The sequence below is a fragment of the Lynx rufus genome, unplaced genomic scaffold (assembly GCF_022079265.1).
Source record: "Lynx rufus isolate CCGP_SWC_20201006 ecotype Redwood Valley unplaced genomic scaffold, mLynRuf1.p SCAF_9, whole genome shotgun sequence".
Lineage (NCBI taxonomy): Eukaryota > Metazoa > Chordata > Mammalia > Carnivora > Felidae > Lynx > Lynx rufus.
The window spans coordinates 57,920,308-57,938,243 of NW_025814897.1; the positions used below are offsets into that span (position 1 = coordinate 57,920,308).

The following is a 17,936-nucleotide window of genomic DNA, read 5'->3' on the forward strand; positions in this document are numbered from 1 at the left end:
ATCTGACTCCTGATTTCAGATCAGGTCATGATCTCACAGTCATGAGATTGTGCCCTGCATTGGGCTCTGAGCTGAGCATGGAGCCTGCTTAGGATTCTCTTTCTCCCTCTGCCCCTCCCCACCTCAAAAATATGTTGTTATGACTGAGGTCAGAGAAATTACTGCCTGTGTTCCCTTCTAGGATTTTTTATGGTTTCGGGTCTCACATTTAGGTCTTTAACCCATTTTCAGATTATTTTTACGTATGGTGCCAGAAAATAGTCCAGTTTTCCCAGCACCATTTATGAAAAGACTCTTTCCCCTATTGTATATTCTTTCCCACATTATCATAGATTGACCGTCTATAAGACATTTACATATATATATATATGAGGTTTATTTGTGGGGTCTCTATCTTGTTCCATTGACCTATGTGTCTATTTTTTTTTTTTTTTGAGAGAGAGAGAGAGAGAGAGAGAGAGAGAACAAGTGGGGAGGGGTAGAGAGAATCCCAAGCAGGCTCCATGCCAGTGCAGAGCCCAACATAGGGCTCAATCTCACAACCGTAAGATCATGACCTGAGCCAGCATCAGGAGTCCAGCGCTTAACCAACTGAGCCACCCAGGCGCCACTCTATGTGCCAGTATCATACTGTTTTGACTACTACAGCTTTGTAGCACATCTTCAAATCTGTAATTGTGATACCTTTCCCAGGATTTCTTTGGCTATTTGGTGTCTTCTGGAGACCCATACAAGTTTCAGTATTATTGTTCTAGTTTTGTGAAAAATGCTGCTGGTATTTTGATAGTGACTGCACTGAATCTGTAGATTGCTTTGGGTAATAAGGATATTTTGACAATATTAATTGTTCCAATACATAAGCAGGGAGTATCTTTCCATTTGTTTGTGTCATCTTCAATTTCTCTCACTAGTGTTTTATATTTTTCAGAGTACAGGTCTTTCACCTCTTTGGTTAAGTTTATTAAGTATTTTATTCTTTTTGGTATTAACTGTAAATAGTATTTTTAAAGTCTCTTTTTGTAACTTCACTGTTAGTGAATAGAAATGCTACCGATTTCTGGGTATTTTGTATCTTGCCACTATATTGAATTCATTTATTACTTCTAGTAGTTTTTAGTGGAATTTTTAGAGTTTTATATATATATATATATATATATATATATATATATATATATATAGTATGTCATCTGTAAACAGTGACAATTTAACTTCTTTACGAATATGGATGCCTCTTATTTTTCTTGCAGGATTGCTGTGGCTAGGACTTCTACTATGTTGAATAAAAATGGTTACAGTGGAATCTTTGTCTTGTTCCTGATCTTAGAGAGAAAGCTTTCAGTTTTTCATTACTGAATATGATGTTAGCTGTGGGTTTTCCATATATGGTCTTTATTATGTTGAGGTATGTTCCCTCTAACCCCATTTTGTTGAGTTTTTATCATGAATAGATGTTAGTCTTGTTAAATGCTTTCTCTGCATCTATTAAGATGGTCATGATTTTTATTCTTCGCTTTGTTGATGTGGTATATGATGTTGACTGATTTGTGAATACTGAACGATCCCTGCATCCCAGGGATAAGTCCCACCTGATTGTGCTGAATGATCCTTTTAATTTACTGCTGTATGCTGTAAGCTTGTATTTTTTTAAGGACTTTTGCATCTATGTTCATCATGGCTATTGGTCCACAGGCTTTTTTTTTTGTAGTGTCTTTGTCTGATTTTTGTATCAGGACAATGCTGGCCTTGTAGAATATATTTGGAAGCTTTCCTTCCTCTTCTATTTTTTGGAATTCTTTGAGGAGAATGGGTATTAACTCTTCTTTGAATGTCTGGTGGAATTCACTTGTGAATCCAATTGGTCCTGGACTTTTATTTTCTGGTAGTTTTTAGATTACTGATTCAATTTCATTTCTTCTTTTTTTTAAAAGTTTATTTATTTATTGAGAGAAAGCAAGAGTGTGCTCAAGCGGGAGAGAGGCAGAGAGGGAGAGAGAATCCCAAGCAGGCCCCCTGCTGTCAACACTGAGCATGAGGCAGGGGTTCAAACCCATGAACTGTGAGATCATGACCTGAGCCAAAATTAGAGTCAGACACTCAACCGAGCCACCCAGGTGTCCCTCAATTTCATTTCTTGTAATTGGTCTATTCAGGTTTTCTATTTCTTCCTGGTCCAGTTTTGGAAGAGTGTATGTTTCTAGAAATTTATCCATTTCTTCTAGGTTGTCCAGTTTGTCGGCATATGATTTTTCATAGTATTTTCTTATAGTCCTTTGTATTTCTGTGGTATCAGTTGTTACTTCTCTGATTGCTGATTTTACCTATTTGGGTCCTATTTTTTCTTGATGAGTCTGGTTAAGAGTCTGTCAATTTTTGTTATCTTTTCAAAGTACCAGCTCTTGGTTTGACTGATTTTTTTTCTATTCTTTTAGTCTCTAGGTCTTTTATTTCTGCTTTGATCTTTATTATTTTCTTTCTTCTACTCACCTTGGGCTTTGCTCTTTTTTCTAGTTCCTTCAGGTGAGGATTAGATTGTTTGAGCTTTTTTCTTGTTTCTTGAGATAGGCCTGTATTGCTATATACTTCTCTCTTAGAACTACTTTTGCTGGGGCATCTGGGTGGCTCAGCCAGTTAAGCATCTGACTTTGGCTCAGTCATGATGTCATGGTTTGTGGATTTGAGCTGTGCTGACAGCTCAGAGCCTGGAGCCTGCTTCGGATTCTGTATCTCCCTCTCTCTCTGCCCTTCCCCAAGTCGTATTCTGTCTCTCTCTCTCTCAAAAATAAACATTGGGGCACCTGGGTGGCTCCGTCAGTTGGGCGTCCGACTTCAGCTCAGGTCATGATCTCACGGTCTGTGGGTTTTATGGCTTTTACTTCTTGTGGTTAACTTTAAAAAGCCCTGCCCCAACATCATATACGTTCTTAAGGTTTGTTTTTAATTTAATTTGTTTTTTTTTAATTTTTTAAATTTTTTAATTTAATTTTTTAATTTGGATTTTTAAATTTAAATCCATTTGTATTGTTATTTTTATGGTATATTAACTTGTGTTTTATACATGGGTTTATTTCTTGATTCTTTCTGCCAATACCACACTATTGATAGTTTTAGAGTATGTTTTCATATCTGAGAGGGCAAGTCCCTTCACACTTTTTCAAAATTATCTTGGTCATTATCGGGCATTTATTTTTCTGTGTGTATTTTAGAGTTTGTTGATAAAGTCTCATGAAAAACCCAAGTGAGATTTTAACAAGTTTGTCAGAACATACAGGAACATGATTCTGTGAAGTTTAATGTTTTCTCAATAAATATCTTATGCTATTTTTTTTTTTAAGTAAGGCTTATTCCCAGATTTTATAGTTTTGTTGCTTTCATGAATAGGATCATTTTTCCTGTGATATTTCCCAACTTAGAAAAGGCAGATTTTAAGATACTGACCTTGTAAACTAAGGCTTAACTAGTTTTTCAGTTGATTTTCCTTCATATTCTAGAAAGACAATAATATTTGTAAGTAATGACAATTCTCATTCTTTTCAAGTCTTTAAAACTCATTTTTCTTCCTAGTTTTATTGTTTAGCCAGAACCTCCAGTATAATGTTGGAAAAATTACCCCTATCTTGTCCCTGACTTTAAAGGAAAGTGTCTAATATTTCACCACTAAGTATATTTATATAATTTTTTGGTATATAAATTCAATAAAGTTAAGGAAGTTATTCACTTATGGATAAAGAAGATGTGGTATATATACACAATGGAGTATTATTTGGCAATCAAAAAGAATGAAATCTTCCCATGTGCAACTACATGGATGCAACTAGAGGTTATCATGCTAAGCGAAATTAGTCAGAGAAAGACAAATATCATATGACTTCACTCATATGAGGACTTTAAGATGCAAAACAGATGAACATAAGGGAAGGGAAGCAAAAATAATATAAAAACAGGGAAGGGGACAAAACATAAGAGACTCTTAAATATGGAGAACCAACAGAGGGTTACTGGAGGGGTTGTGGGAGGGGGTTGGGCTAAATGGGTAAGGGGCATTAAGGAATCTACTCCTGAAATCATTGTTGCACTATATGCTAACTGGGATGTAAATTAAAAAAAATAAATTAAATTAAAAAACAAAAAAAGAAGTTATTCACTTATTCCCAGGTGCCAGAAGTTTGCAACCTAAGTGGGTATTGTATTTGATCAAGTCCTGTTTTGGGTATCAAGTTAAGTAAGAGATATTAATTACACTGATAGATGTTCGTTTTTTTTTTTTTTAATGTTTATTTTTTTTAATTTTTTTTTTCAACGTTTATTTATTTTTGGGACAGAGAGAGACAGAGCATGAATGGGGGAGGGGCAGAGAGAGAGGGAGACACAGAATCGGAAACAGGCTCCAGGCTCCGAGCCATCAGCCCAGAGCCCGACGCGGGGCTCGAACTCACGGACCGCGAGATCGTGACCTGGCTGAAGTCGGACGCTCAACCGACTGCGCCACCCAGGCGCCCCAATGTTTATTTATTTTGAAAGAGAAAGAGGAAGACAGAATGAGTGGGAGGGGCAAAGAGGGGGGGGGGGGGAGAGAGAGAGAGAGAGAGAAAGAGAGAGAGAGAATCCCAAGCAGGCTCCACACTGTCAGCACAGAGCCTGACGTGGGGCTCAATCTCACGAACTGACCATGACCTGAGCTGAAATCAAGAGTTGGACACTTAACTGACTGAGTCACCCAAGCACCCTTATACTGATAGATTTTCTAATCTATTTATTATTTTACTATACTATGGATTCAATCTGCTGTTATTTAGGATTTTGCATCTATTTGATAATTGAAATTGAAACTGGCTCATAGTTTTCCTGCATTTTTGTGGCCTAGTTTTAGTATTAGACTGATGCTACATTCATAAATAAATTGGGCTGCTTAAAACAGTACCAGTCTAAGTAGTGTTTTTACATGGTGAAAAAAATTAATTGAACTTTCTCCTTTTGGGGAGAAATTAACATTTCACAAGATAGCAAATATTTAGAATTGTGTAATACAAGAATAGTCTTTTAACTAGTCTGGCTGCCTCCATTTGTGTCTCTGGCCCAATCCATTAGCTATAGTAGTATCTTGACTAACACCCTTCAATAACTTATTGCCTATAACTGTGACACTCAATTAGAAGTAGGTAGAGGTATATCAAAATACTCAACTTCCCAGAACTTCCCAGTCTGGATATGTTTGTGATTATTTCAAACTAAACATACTTTACATACCCCTTGCCAATTTTGACATCCTAAGATATACTTATGGATGGGGGAAGTGTTTAAAAACAGGTCTCTACTATTACCCTGAACTAAAGGATAAGGTGTACTTCCTGATACAAAAGGTCCTCCCATAATTTTTCCCTGTGATCTCTAGGCACCTCTTTCCCTGCTCACTATCCTCATACTCTGTACTCAAGCTACTGATAATTTCCAAAACACACTTCATTGTTACAGTTTTCACTGCTTTTACATTTCTCTCTCCTTGGAATGCTTTCTTTATAATCCAACTTCTTTTCAGTCTTCAAAATCTAGTTCAGATGTCTTCTCTCTTATGAAACTTTCCTTACAGTCCCCTCAATCATCACCAGAGTTAATAATTTCCTCCTCTGGTACTTTTGTATCTTGTACAGAGATGCTGTAAATTTGTCTAAAACTGAGTGCTTGAGTCAAACACTTTATCAAGAGGCTCACTCACATCTTTTATTTATTCTCACAATTTCCCTATTGACTTAGGTGTTATTATACACATTTACAGACTGAGAAACAAAAGCCTGACAGATTAAGTTGTTTTGAAATTCAAACCCCAATCTGTTTGAGATGAAAGCTTCTTAATTTTTTTGCTGTGTTATTTGTTTACATGTGCCATCTTCATTTTTCCTATCTTCCCCATTAGACTTAAAACATCATATGAACAAGAGGATAGGATGTGTTTAATTCTCTACTGTATCCATACCACCTAACATTATGCCTGGTACAAAGTAGGGATTTAACAAGTTATTTCCTGATTGGTTGATCTTATTAAAGAATGAACTCTCATATTTTTCTTTTTTTTAAAGTTTGAGAGAGAAAAAGAGCATGTGTGCATACACGAATGAGGGAGGGGCACAGAGAGAGAGAGAGAGAGAGAGAGAGAGAGAGAGAGAGAGAGAGAGACTGAGAGAATCCCAAGTAGGCTCCACACTGTGAGCATGGAGACTGATGTGGGACTCAATGTCATGAACTGTGAGATCATGACCTGAGCTGAAATAAAGAGTTGGACCCTCTAAACCACACACACCACTGACCCTGGCTTTCACCAAGCTAACCCTTACTTATTTTGTTTTTCTTATGAAGCTTATATGCACAAAAGAGCAGCATTAGAACATTTCTTATTGGGGCAGCTAGGTGGCTCGGTTGGTTAAGCATGTGACTTCAGCTCAGGTCATGATCTCACGACTTGTGGGTTCAAGCCCTGTGTTGGGCTCTGTGCTGCCAGCTCACAGCCTGAGCCTGATCCTGATTTAGATTCCCTTTCTCTCTGCTCCTCCCCCACTCATGCTCTGTCTCTCAAAAAATAAATAAACATTAAAAAAAATTAGAATGTATTTGTTTTCTAGTGCCTTTGCCAACACTGAGAATTAGTTTTGGATAATATTAATTTGATATCAAAAACAAATGATACCTCCTATGTTAATCATATCTGATTACTAGTGAGGATGAACTTTCTCCTGTTTGTTCTCCATGAATTGTTTCTTCATGTTCTTTGGTGTCGCATATCCTGTGTTTGGGATTCTAACCATGTTATATAACTTCCTTATGTATCAGCCATATGTAAACGGCTTACTAACATTTGACAAAATCTTTAGGATAATTACATCTTTTCTTCCTTCTCAAACAGGATACAATATACAAAATTTAACCTTTTCTTAATTGCTCAAGACTGATGTTAACTTACTCAAGGAATAACTATTGAGCAACAACTCCCAACACAGGCTCTGTATGCTGTCATATTAAGAGTGAATGAGGCACAGTTCTGTCAAGGATCTCATGATCTAGCACCCCAAATATCAATCACAGTTGTTCCCTGTTTTCTTTTGGTTGTTAATACACTCATCCTCCTGCTATGCTAGTGCCTTTTTGTTTCTATTTTACTACCTTATTTTACCAATTATCATCTGGGTGGATGTCTGAGGGAAATTCTGCTTCTCATGATTATAAGGTACTTGGGGCTGTTCCTGCTGTTTGACATGGCTGCCTACTGGATCATGTTCTAGTGTTTACGAAAATATGACCTCTGGAGTCAAGTCAGTTGCCAGAGCACTAATGTTTACATAGCCATTCTTATTTTTAAAGCACTGTCACATATAAACTCATTTAGCAGGCTGGTACACTGTCAAGAATAACAACAAAAAAGGGCAGGTAAATTTAGCCAGTAAAAGCCCAAGCCATTAAGTTGAGTAGTAGAGAATTTCCTTGATTATATAAGTAAACCAGGTAAACAACTGGGGCATAATGACCTAACTATGAAAAACTTTCACAAAGTTTTGGAATGCTAATAGATGTTTTTAGAAAAAAGGAATTGAGGGGTGCCTGGGTGGCTCAGTCGGTTAAATGTCCAGACTCTTGATTTCAGTTCAGGTCATGATCTCACAGTTCATGAGATCAAGACCCATGTTGATCTGTACTGACAGCACAGAACCTGCTTGGGATTCTTTCCCTTTGCCCATCCTTCACTTGCTGCTCTGTCCCTTGTCTCTCTCGAAAGAAATAAATAAACATTAAAAAAAGAAGAAAAAAGGAACTGAGTGATAGAATACACTTAGAAGACAGTTGAAATAAAATAGATTAACTTAGAAGAACATGCCTAAGGCTTTAGTAATGTACTGATATATAGTGAATTTCTGAGAGATAAGAGAACATCGTATGTAATATTTCTTAAACTCATTTAATCACAAAAACCCTATTTCATTAATATCTCATGGGGTTTGTAATCTGTAGAATACACTTTGGTAAAAGAAGAACTAGAGTATCCTCTACAATAACAAGTATAATAACGTCAGCAGCTATTTATCAATCTCCTCCTCTATGCCAGGCACTTTCCACATTACTTGTTTCTACCTATGAGATAAAAATATTTATTATTGATATATGTCAACAAATCACTTATTAGAACATTTATACATGACTTTAAAATTTACAGTTTTCATATTCCATTATTTTACATAATTTTCAAGGAAACCTTGAAACGTAAGACTATTTGGAGAATAAAAGTTTACATGGCTTGCTCAATGGTTTAAGTAGCTTCTTCAAGGATATATTACCAATACTGGCAAAACTGGGACTAGAAATCACATCTTCCAATTCCTACTTCATTTTTCCTTCCCTTAGTGTCAAAAGCAATAGCTGTTTTATAGGGAATCTGTTCTAGCCCTATGCAGATCCCTCATCTCTAAGGACTCTGAACACTCAACTAGGTAACATTAGCTCTGATTTTATATTAGAGTCCTAGGGACTCTTGATATTAGCAGATCAAAAGTTCAAAGAATATAGTGAGACTACTATTGGCTTACATAGGTAATTCTCATCAAAATTTTATAAAATCTTGTGACCCACTATCTACTGTCCTTGGAATAAAGCTTTTTCTATCCAAACATTACTTTTTGCCAAATTTCTTACGAGGTAGAGCCTGGAGTCACTATCCCTAGCAAGTTTCAACTCCGTTGTATGAATGTGACACACCAATTAAGAGGGAGCTTCTTTCCCCTCTGCAGTCACACATTTCTTTCCTTCCATGTCTTGGTGTTAGCTGCCCAGTGACAGTGTACTAGTTTAGAGCAGAGCCAGCCAAGTCATAGTACATGAACAATTTCTGGTGGCTCTGACCACCAGAAGTACAGGGCAACCGGAGTACATTTACTACTACAACTGCTACATTAAGAACAGGAGTGTGATGCTGTTACTTGCTCATTCAAGAAACATTCCTTGAGCATACAATTATGTGCCAGGCATAAATAAGCCATGATCTAAACCTCCAAAAAAGCTATCTAGTTGAAGAATGTAAATGATCAAAGCAATGCTATTAAGGACTTGAAATGTGGGTAGTCCAAACTGAGATGTGTTATAAGTGCCTGAAATACACACTGATTTTCAAAGACAGTATAAAAAAATGAAGTGAAATATCTCAATAGTAATTTTTATATTGATTACCTGTTGAAATAATACTTTGGGTACAGTGAGTTAAATAAAATATATATTATTAAAAATAACTTCACCTCCTTCTTTTTAGCTATTTTATGCCCCTACTAGATTTTAAATTACATATGTGGCAAAAAAGATTACATCTATGGCTTGCATTATATTTCTATTAGACAACACAGGTGTAGGGAGATGAAAGAGCCTGGCACTTACGGGCAAATCAAACAGCTATGTCCTAAGGTAGGAGAAAGGAAGTAGCAAATAAGATAGGAATCAGATCATTTAGTAATTTAGTAACAGATGAGTAAGTGCCTATGTTTTGAGAACTATTCCCAATAATCCTGCTGCCAGGAACAACATGATATGTTCAGGGCCCTCCTAAACTGCATAGCCATCTAGATCCGTTATCTAGTACATCATTCCCACTTGCTCCCATTTTCTGTCCTTCAGACTCCCAGGTGGTAAGTAAAGAAATATGTACATCTGCTTGATATACACAAGAAAAGACGACAATTTCATTTTAGATGGAACGTTGCTAGTATTCTCCTCAGCAGTATCTCTCCTTGCATAGAGTTAAGCATATCAGAAAGATCTAGAACTGGTAGCATTCACACAGATATATATCCTCTACTCTGGACCAGGGTTTACTTCCCAATAGCTCACAAGTACCATTAAAATATAAAGCATTATTGTAAAAAAGAAGGAAGGGGCACCTGGGCCACTTAGTTGGCCATAATTCTTGATTTCAGATCAGGTCATGATCTCACAGTTCATGAGAGGGATTCTCTGTCTCCCTCTCTCTCTGCCCATCCCCTGCTCGCTCTCTCAAAATAAACAAATAAACATAAAATTTTTTTTAAAATAAAAATAAAAAAGGAAAATCTTCCAAATATTTATGGAACATCTCTATGTGTAAAGTACTACACTACACTCAATGAAGGAGACAAATAAAGGATAGACATTATATCTATCTAAAGTACCTGAGTAGATTATTTCTGCTTATCTATTACTTAAGTTATTTAGATACAGACCCCTACATATGATCAGGGACAAATTCCATCTCCCTTATCCTAATGCAATATATACACAACATTTTATAAAATATTTGAAGAATTCACGCACTAAGTTCATCCCAGTTAAGAACTTTAAAGAAAAGGTGATCTTGGGCCTACCATAACAAATATTTTGAATCAACTCACATCCCTAACCTTCTTATATCAAGCTATATGAGTGAGCACAGAATAAAGAGTTAGGTAAGTCAAATTCATCCAGAAGTAAACAATCGTTGTGATAACATCAACTATTACTATCAACTACTTACTTACCGTGAACACAGCCCAGGATAGGGCAGAATGGCCTCCTCCATGCAGAAGGAGTAGGACAGGACCCTCTGAACCACTCTTGTAAACTCGAAAAGTGTATGAATAGTTAAAGATAACATATCTAAGCATTTCCTCACTGAAGTTTTTGATTATTTTATCATAATACTGACTAGAAAACTCAGGCAGTACAACGCTCTATGCAAAGCTACAGACTTACAAACTTAGAGACACTTAAATACAAGTTTCTGAAACACCAAACCTGTTTTTGAAGGATGGAGCCTGTATGACCACTTTTTCAATGAGCAAACGAAAAAAGATTCCCTTTGCCCTAATGAGGACATAGTCCCTGGTTTCTAGATGCCAAATTGATTCAACTTACTTGATTCATGAAACCTTCCCCTGGGCCCTTAAGAGATACACCAGTTTTAGGAATTTAATTCTTCTTTCCCCACGCATTAGACAATTTTATCCATGTAAGACGTTGGCACAGACTTACAGGTTAAATTTCATGCTATACAAAGAACAGGTAGGGAACAAAAATGAAATAAACAGCAGGGAGAAAGAACATTTTAGAAATTCACATGTCTTCTTAGACAACAGTATAAACTTGTTAAAGAATAAGTCATTTTGTAAAGGATATATCCTTGCCAGTTTCATTCTCTACTTCTACATCTTCCATGGACTCAAAGTACTGACTCCAAGAAACAGGGGAAAAGTCTCGCTTTCTTCCAGGGCTAAGGAAAAAAAAAGAGAGAGAGAGTTCAAGTATAGTTATGCATGAAAAGATAAAATCTTGATCAACAAATGCTAAATGTAAATCTGAAATGAAAACTGCAGGCAGGGGTATTTTCTTTTTTTTTTTTTTTAATTTTATTTTTTATTTTTTAAAATTTACATCCAAAGTAGTTAGTATATAGTGAAGCAATGATTTCAGGAGTAGATTCCTTAATGCCCCTTACCCATTTAGCCCATCCCCCCTCCCACAATCCCTCCAGGAACCGTCAGTTTGTTCCCCGTATTTAACAGTCTCTTATGTTTTGTCCCCCTCCCTGTTTTTATATTATTTTTGTTTCCCTTCCCTTCTGTTCATCTGTTTTGTCTCTTAAAGTCCTCATATGAGTGAAGTCATATGATTTTTGTCTTTCTCTGACTAATTTCACTTAGCATAATACCCTCCAGTTCCATTCACATAGTTGCAGATGGCAAGATTTCATTCTTTTTGATTGCCGAGTAATACTCCATTGAGTATATATACCACATCTTCTTTATCCATTCATCCACAATGGACATTTGGGCTCTTTCCATACTTTCGCTATTGTTGATAATGCTGCTATAAACATGGGCATGCACGTGTCCCTTCGAAACAGCACACCTGTATCCCTTGGATAAATGTCTAGTAGTGCAATTGCTGGGTCGTAGGGTAGTTCTATTTTTAGTTTTTTGAGGAACCTCCATACTGTTTTCCAGAGTGGCTGCACCAGCTTGCATTGCTACCGACAATGCAAAAGAGATCCTCGCCAACATCTGTTGTTGCCTGACTTTTTAATGTTAGCCATTCTGACAGGTGTAAGGTGGTATCTCATTGTGGTTTTGATTTGTATTTCCCTGATGCTGAGGGATGTTGAGCATGTTTTCATATGTCGGTTGGCCATCTGGATGTCTTCCTTGGAGAAGTGTCTATTCATATCTTTTGCCCATTTCTCACTAGATTATTTGTTTTTTGGGTGTTGAGTTTGATAAGTTCTTTGTAGATTTTGGATACTAACTCTATATCTGATATGTCATTTGCAAATATCTTCTCCCATTCTGTCGGTTGCCTTTTAGTTTTGCGGATTGTTTCCTTCACTGTGCAGAAGCTTTTTATTTTGATGAGGTCCCAGTAGTTCATTTTTGCTTTTGTTTCCCTTGCCTCCAGAGACGTGCTGAGTAAGAAGTTGCTTCGGCCAAGATCAAAGAGGTCTTTGCCTGCTTTCTCCTTGAGGATTTTGATGGCTTCCTTTAGATTTAGGTCTAAATCTAGATTAGGTCTTAGATTTAGGTCTTTCATCTCTTTTGAGTTTATTTTTGTGTATGGTGTAAGAAAGTGGTCTGGGTTCATTCTTCTGCATGTCACTGTCCAGTTTTCCCAGCACCACTTGCTGAAAAGACTGTCTTTATTCCATTGGATATTCTTTCCTGCTTTGTCAAAGATTAGTTGCCCATACGTTTGTGAGTCCATTTCTGGGTTCTCTATTCTATTCCATTGATCTGAGTGTCTGTTCTTGTGCCAGTACCATACTGTCTTCATGATTATAGCTTTGTAGTATAACTTGAAGTCTGGGATTGCAATGCCTCCTGCTTTGGTTTTCTTTTTCAAGATTGCTTTGGCTATTTGGGGTCTTTTCTGGTTCCATACAAATTTTACAATTCTTTGTTCTAGCTCTGTGAAGAATGCCGGTGTTACTTTGATAGGGATTGCGTTGAATATGTAGATTGCTTTGGGTAGTATTGACATTTTAACAATATTTGTTCTTCCTATCCAGGAGCATGGAATCTCTTTCCATTTCTTTGTGTCTTCTTCAATTTCTTTCATAAGCTTTCTATAGTTTTCAGTGTGTAGATTTTTCACCTCTTTGGTTAGATTTATTCCTAGGTATTTTATGGTTTTTGGTGCAACTGTAAACGGGATCGATTCCTTGATTTCTCTTTCTGCTGTTGCTTCACTGTTGGTATATAGGAATGCAACTGATTTCTGTGCATTGATTTTATATCCTGCAACTTTGCTGAATTCATGAATCAATTCTAGCAGTTTTTTGGTGGAATCTTTTGGGTTTTCCATATAGAGTACCATGTCTTCTGCAAAGAGTGAAAGTTTGACCTCCTCCTGGCCGATTTGGATGCCTTTTATTTCTTTGTGTTGTCTGATTGCAGAGGCTAAGACTTCTAATACTATATTGAATAACAGTGGTGAGAGTGGACATCCCTGTCTTGTTCCTGACCTTAGGGGGAAAGCTCTCAGTTTTTCCCCATTGAGGATGATATTAGCATTGGGTCGTTCATATATGGCTTTTATGATCTCGAGGTATGCTCCTTCTATCCCTACTTTCTTGAGGGTTTTTATCAAGAAAGGATGCTGTATTTTGTCAAATGCTTTCCCTACATCTATTGAGAGGATCATATGGTTCTTGTCCTTTCTTTTATTGATGTGATGAATCACGTTAATTGTTTTGCAGATATTGAACCAGCCCTGCATCCCAGGTATAAATCCCGAGGGGTATTTTCTCTTAAAGAATGAGGAGTTTTCATACAGAAACCATCACATTAAAAGTGTGTCTTAAAAAGTTCAAATATAGAGCTAAGAGTAAAAATGTTAGGATTTTAGAAAGTTCATTAGCATATTTTAATCACAGATATAATCTGTGTACATATGTCAGAAAACCTGCTAATTCTCTTTCCTTGCTCTTTAAAAAAATTTTTAATGTTATTTATTTTTGAGAGAGGGAGAGACAGAATGCAAGCAGGGGACAGACAGAGAGAGAGGAAGACACAGAATCCAAAGCAGGCTCCAGGCTCCAAGCTGTCAGCACAGAGCTTGATGTGGGACTCAAACCCATGATCTGTGAGATCATGACCTGAGCCAAAGTCAGATGCTTAACCAACCGAACTACCCAGGCGCCCCTCTCCTTGTTCTTAGTTATAGGCTCATGCCTATCCTCTCAAGTCACTCTAATATCATTCCTGCTATAATAATTTTTAAAAATTTTTATTTATTTTGAGATTGGGGAGGGAGGGAGGAACAGAGATAGATGGGGAGAGAGAGTTCCAAGCAGGCTCTGCACTGTCAGCACAGAGCCCAATGTGGGGCTCAAACTCACGAACCCATGAGATCACAACCTGAGCTGAAATCAAAAGTCAGACATTTAACCAACTAAGCCACCCAGGCACACTCCTGCTATAATCATTTTTGATCACCATTCCTTGTTTATACCTTTAATCCCTCATATTATTTCATGTTGTTTTCATCATCTCCCAACTAAATCAGTATACAACCTTCATAAAAGACAAACTGGCAATACCTTGAACTTCTAGGAATTTATCCAAAGATATGGCATATCTATTAATGTAGCATTGTTTTTAATAGAGAAAAATCAGTAACAATTTAAGTATTCATCAACAGGTGATAGATTAAAATAAATTGTGGTACACAGAAATAATATAGTTATAAAAAGATGGAAGGAATTATATACTGATAACATTCTTTGTATATGGATGAGATACACTGTTAAGTATACAAACATGATGCGTTTTACCATTTGGGTAAAAATGGGAAGTATGTGCATATATAATACCTCTGGAAGAATACTCATATAATACGGATATATTCTGGGAGGGGAACTATATCTGGAAGATGAGGGGGACAATTTTCAATGTATACCCCTTTTAATTTTTGAACCAGAAATTATTTTTAAAAATAAAATTATTTTAAAATAAAACGAAAATAACCAATAAATATCTATTTACAACCTGTATCTTCAACCTTGGATGAGACACAAGAAAGGAACCTTGAATCTTATCCTATTTCCACACCTATTCTTCTCAGTAATGGAGGGAATTCAGAATTCTATCAGCAACAAAACATTACCTCCTGCCAAGTATTTTCCTGTATATGCCATGGGGGCAAATGCAGAACAAAGTATACTACAAAACCCCTTTTAAAGACTTAAATTAGTACAAAAGCACTCTAGGTTGACTTTAATACTGTAATTACAATGGAGAAACTGCACAGTTAGGTATTCTTTCAACAATCAAACATTTATTGAACATCTACACTCTTCTGGCATTGAACAGGTAGTAGTTCTTGATCTATGTAATAACATTTACCAAAGGAACTTTTTTTTTTTTTTTTAAGAAAGGCAGACTGCCACGTGCAGCGCCTTACTTGGATGTGTCTGGAGTCTTGAAAGCTTGACTACCCGACATTCTCCTACAAATGGACCTTGAGAGCTTGTTTACAGGTTTTAGCAGGGGAGCGCGGCTACTTGTATACCCTTGACTGAAGAACGATCCTCCTCTATCGGGGAAGGTCGTCCTCTTCAGCCAAGTGCGCAGCTTCTGGAAGGATGCACATGAAGCGGTGAGGGAGGAAGGGGACACCTGCCTAGCCAGCCAGATCAGCTGAATTAATCCTGGCGATCAATGGGGTGACAGATGTCGCAGCGATATCACCCTCACATCCAGAAAAGCAACTTTTAAAAATACTGATGCTTGGGTTTCACTTCTAGAAACTGATTCAAATGGCTTGACGTGTGGCCTAGGCACTAATTTCTTTTTAATTTTAGAGAGTGGGAGAGAGAGAGCACATACGGGGTAAGGGCAGTGGAAGAAGGAGAGAGAATCCCAAGTAGGCGCCACGCTCAGCGTAGAGCCTGAGGTGGGGCTCAATCTCTCGATCCTGGGATCATGACCTGAGCCGAAATCAAGAGCTGGGACACTCAACCGACTGAGCTAGCCAGGCGTCCCTGCACTGACAATTTTTAAAGATCCCCAAGTTGAGAGAGTTGAGATGCCCAAGTTGCGAGAGTTGAAGAATAAAAAGGTAGAGTAAATGATCTGGAATGAGAGAAGAGTTCAAATTCCTCACAGTTCCTACCATTTTCCAATAATTCCCTGCAAATCTCTAACAATTAGAGTATGTATTTGGGGAAATTCAAATTACCTAAATTCTTTCTGCATTGGATTATAGTGACTGAATAAAATATCTTTCAAAAGAATCTAATACATCTGGGATTTAGTAGTTGCTCAGAAAACGGGTAAAATCCTAACTTCTGATAGAAAAACTGCCTCTGTAGAAGTAATTTCCAATTTCAGCATTGACTTATTTTTTCTGGTTTGCTAGTTGTACTTGAATTCGTACTGGAAAACTAAAAGTAGAACTCTTAATTCTACTGACTCACCCATCACTCACAAATCCACCTACATATATACTAATTTGAGTATAACAACCACACATGGTATGTCAAACATGTTATAATTGATTTTAAGGATCTATGCATGAATTTTTGATGTCTGGACTCAGGGCATCATCACAGTAATAGTATCTAACATTTACTGTGCCACAACAGTGAGTCACTCTGCCAAGTAATTTATAGGCATGATTCCATTTAATCCTCACAAAACTTCAAGTTATTTTTATCCCCATTTCACAGATGACAGATTTAGAGATATAAAGTCACTTGACCAAGGTTATACAACTAACTACTAAATGGCAGTGACAGGATTCAAATCCAGTTCCATCACTCTTAAAAGTCTCTGCTCTTTACCCCAATGCTATATTAATTCTCAGATCCTTTCTTTTCTCTCTCACTCTTTCATTTATGCTTCTGAAAAGTAATAAGGCTTTAGAGTACGTTATCAGAAGTTTCCTTTTCAGGGTCTTTGCCAAAGGCCACAGAAACTTTCCAAGTTGGCCAGGCACCAGAGAAGATTACCCGTTAAGGAGAAATTACTTTGTATAAATAGAAATTATTCCTAGGAGGACACCTTCCACTTCTAATTCCCTTCATTAAAAAAAATAATAAAGTTCTAAGGACTACCCAATTTATACCAACATATGAGTAATTCCCATCTGGTTAAAGAGCCAATAATCTATACCTCCAAAGGTTGTTCCTACTCCCACAGAGACTTTCCTGGCATACTCTTTTGAACATTTGAACACATAATTGTTTATATACTCTACGAGTTCAGGTAATTTTGCAACCAATGTTAGACATGAAGTAGACAGCAAGATCTCGCATCAATCTTTATATTCTAGTCAGAAAGAATACTCTATTTTAATGATGTAGTTTTGGTTTATAAAAATAGTTTGTGGCACAAAAACAAACACCCAGATCAATAGAACAGAATAGAGAACCCAGAAATGGACCCACAAACATATGGCCAACTAATCTTTGACAAGGCAGGAAAGAATATCCAAAGCAGGAAAGAATAAAGACAGTCTCTTCAGCAAATGGTGCTGGGAAAACTGGACAGCAATATGCAGAAAAATGAACCACTCTGGAAAACAGTATGGAGGTTCCTCAAAAAATTAAAAATAGAACTACCCTATGACCCAGCAATTGCACTACTATTTATACAAGGTATATAGGTATGCTGTTTCGAAGGGGCACATGCACCCCAATGTTTATAGCAGTACTATCAACAATAGCCAAAGTATGGAAAGAGCCCAAATGTCCACTGATGGATGAATGGATACAGAAGATGTGGTATACATATACAATGGAGTATTATTTGGCAATCAAAAAGAATGAAATCTTGCCATTTGCAACTATGTGGATGGAACTAGAGGGTATTATGCTAAGCGAAATCAGTCAGAGAAAGACAAATATCATATGACTTCACTCACATAGAACTTTAAGATATAAAACAGATGAACAGAAGGGAAGGGAA

At 36.9% G+C, this 17,936-nt stretch overlaps 1 protein-coding gene across 3 annotated transcripts in view; it reads right to left on the minus strand.

Moving 5' to 3' along the window:
• The window catches only part of PPME1 (protein phosphatase methylesterase 1), an 88,952-nt gene that overhangs the window by 43,588 nt on the left and 27,428 nt on the right, over positions 1–17,936 (minus strand). For all 3 annotated transcript variants that reach the window (XM_047070585.1, XM_047070586.1, XM_047070587.1), the window contains 2 exons: positions 11,152–11,245; positions 10,515–10,607 (listed from right to left, as the gene is read on the minus strand). In XM_047070585.1, the coding sequence (XP_046926541.1) occupies positions 10,515–10,607; positions 11,152–11,245 (187 nt within the window). The remainder of the gene's footprint in view (positions 1–10,514; positions 10,608–11,151; positions 11,246–17,936) is intronic.